This window comes from Alosa pseudoharengus, unplaced genomic scaffold, assembly GCF_046254945.1.
Source record: "Alosa pseudoharengus isolate Yale_2024_CS ecotype anadromous, Long Island Sound unplaced genomic scaffold, YU_APseudo_1.1 YU_APseudo_1.1_scf_23, whole genome shotgun sequence".
NCBI lineage: Eukaryota > Metazoa > Chordata > Actinopteri > Clupeiformes > Clupeidae > Alosa > Alosa pseudoharengus.
The window spans coordinates 12681969-12684468 of NW_027468685.1; the positions used below are offsets into that span (position 1 = coordinate 12681969).

Here is a 2500-nt window from a genome sequence, read left to right on the forward strand (position 1 = left end):
GCGCCATATGAGAGCCCATCACGAAGATGATTTAAGAGTGGCTGTCATGGAATCCCAGCATGAGCTCAGCGGCTGCGTGATGGGTGGATCTTGAGGTTGTCAATCATCACACTGAGACGAGATAGGCAGCTAACCAGAAGGGCGTGGTCACCAGCCTGGCCATCAGGGTTGTTCTTGTGTAGAAAAATAGTCTTGTCTTGGCTTGGCTTTATTTAATGGCATTTCATTAGGCGTTATTGTCTTGGATTCTACTTTTCAAGCTAGCGGATAGTGACCACACATTTATCGCTATTAGCAAAAATATTTGTCTAGTGTCTTCTTTTCAGCGCTCAGCTTCTTTGCGCACACACACACACATGCACACACACAAACTATGTCTTTGTCTTTCAAGAAAATAAAACGTTTAGTTCTGCTAAAGATGTAAGCTACACACATGCACAATCCCCACAGAAATGCCCTCAAAGAGTACACACTCACACAGTGGCCGCTGTTGAAATGCACACTTTGTGGCTTATCTGCTGTTTCCCCCACAATGGTTTTTAATTGTTTTCCACCACGTGAAAGTGCAATAAGAGTGTGTGTGTGTGTGTGTGTGTGTGTGTGTGTGTGTGTGTGTGTGTGTGTGTGTGTGTGTGTGTGTGTGTGTGTGTGTGTGTGTGTGTGTGTGTGCGTGTGCGTGTGTGTGCGTGCGTGTGCGTGTGTCTTTCCCACTCCGTGGTTAAGAAAGGTTGTAAAATCTCTCCAGTCGATGTCTTTCTCACCCTCTGTTTGTTTTCTCTCTATCTCTCCCACAGAACTTCTTCCCAGAGCAGATGGTAGCGTGGTGTCAGGAATCCAATGGCTCAATCCCACCGTCCCAGCTCTTACAGGTCAGACACAGACACCAGAGAGAGAGAGACACACACACACACACACACACACAGAGAGACACACAGACACACACACAGAGAGAGAGAGACACACACACACACACACACACACACACACACACACACACACACACACAGACACACACACAGACACACACACAGACACAGGGAGGAAGGGAGGGAGAGAAAATAAGTGCCCCTGTTCAGTCAGCTGCTGTTCAGGGCCTGGAGAACATTTCTAATTCTGAGTTATGTCTCTCTGGAGAGAGCCTGTGAGAATCTAGGTCATAGAGGGCCCTTGTGTGTACATGTGTGTTTATGTGTGTTTATGTCTCTGGCGCTGGTTTCTACATGTACTTTTGCATATTTTTAATGTTTAAATGCAAGGTATTATGCTAGTCTGAACTGCTTAAGTCCTATTAGGCTGTTGTGTTAACTCTCCATGTGTGTGTGTGTGTGTGCATGCGTGTGTCTGCGTGTGTCTGCGTGTGTGTGTGTGTGTGTGTGTGTGTGTGCGTGTGTGCGTGTGTGCGTGTGTGTGTGTGTGTGTGTCTGTGTGTGTGTCCTCCTCAGAACTTCCTCAACTCCAGCCGCTGTCCTGAGATTCAGGGCTTCCTGTATCTGAAGGAGACGGGTCGGAAGTCCTGGAAGAAGCTCTGCATGTTCCTGAGGCGCTCCGGCCTCTACTACTCCACTAAAGGCACATCGAAAGTAAGAGCAGAGGCCTCCTCCTGTCCCACACCACTGCTGCAGTAGCACACTACAGGCACATCGAAAGCAAGGGCAATAGCATTCGAACTGCACCGGAGTTCTAACAAATTGTACCCCAGACCCCCGTTTTCTAGAGGACCCTGGTCCACACCCCGGTTCGGTAGACTGCGTTCACATCAAAGCAAAAATCACCGAACCATCAATACGAACGACCTCGGGTCCGGACCAAACGGTCTAGTGTTAATGCGCCCTAAGAGCGACCTTCCTCCTGCCTCACACCACTGCTGCAGTAGCACACTATTGACCCTTTCAACAAGGTAAACAATAACAATGCTTAAACGTTCTATTTGGTTCCCAATCTACTTCCTCTGCATTAAGATAACACACTGTATGGAATGTTAAAACGGAAGCCTTGTGGGGCCAACTATGATGCTGATAATGGAACTCTCTTGAAAGGGTCTACAGGAACATCGAAAGCAAAAGGAGAAGGGAGGGTCAGGGCTGTGTTTGGTTGTTGTGATGGTGATAAAATGGTGGAAGTGGAATTGTTGAGAATTGTTTTAAAAAAAAGCTTTAAACTGTTTACCATATTGTAAGTCGCTTTGGTTAAAAATGTGCCTAATGTAATGTAATGTAAAAAAGTTCAACCAGAGGAATGGGTTATCTGCTTTTGTTGAGGGAGACGTGTTTCTCTTCTGTCCTCGGGATCCACCCAGTTGTTGGCCTTAGCCGCTAGCTCTCTCTTAGCCTCGGGGGGCTCAACACCGTAGCGTTCACCACTGAGATTGAATTCTGTAAGCCGATCCAATCATTTCCAGCGTATTTTTGGTCTGTGCCATTCGCGACGCCCTAACCCAAATGAATCTCTCACCACAATGAACACAGTGAAATGTGGGGATGGCAGAGCCAGACTGATGTTG

The 2500-nt window shown here is 47.3% G+C and overlaps 1 protein-coding gene across 2 annotated transcripts in view; it reads left to right on the forward strand.

The window, feature by feature from the left end:
* The window catches only part of grb10a (growth factor receptor-bound protein 10a), a 78071-nt gene that overhangs the window by 66660 nt on the left and 8911 nt on the right, over positions 1–2500 (forward strand). For both annotated transcript variants that reach the window (XM_076301585.1, XM_076301586.1), the window contains 2 exons: positions 795–869; positions 1443–1580. In XM_076301585.1, the coding sequence (XP_076157700.1) occupies positions 795–869; positions 1443–1580 (213 nt within the window). The remainder of the gene's footprint in view (positions 1–794; positions 870–1442; positions 1581–2500) is intronic.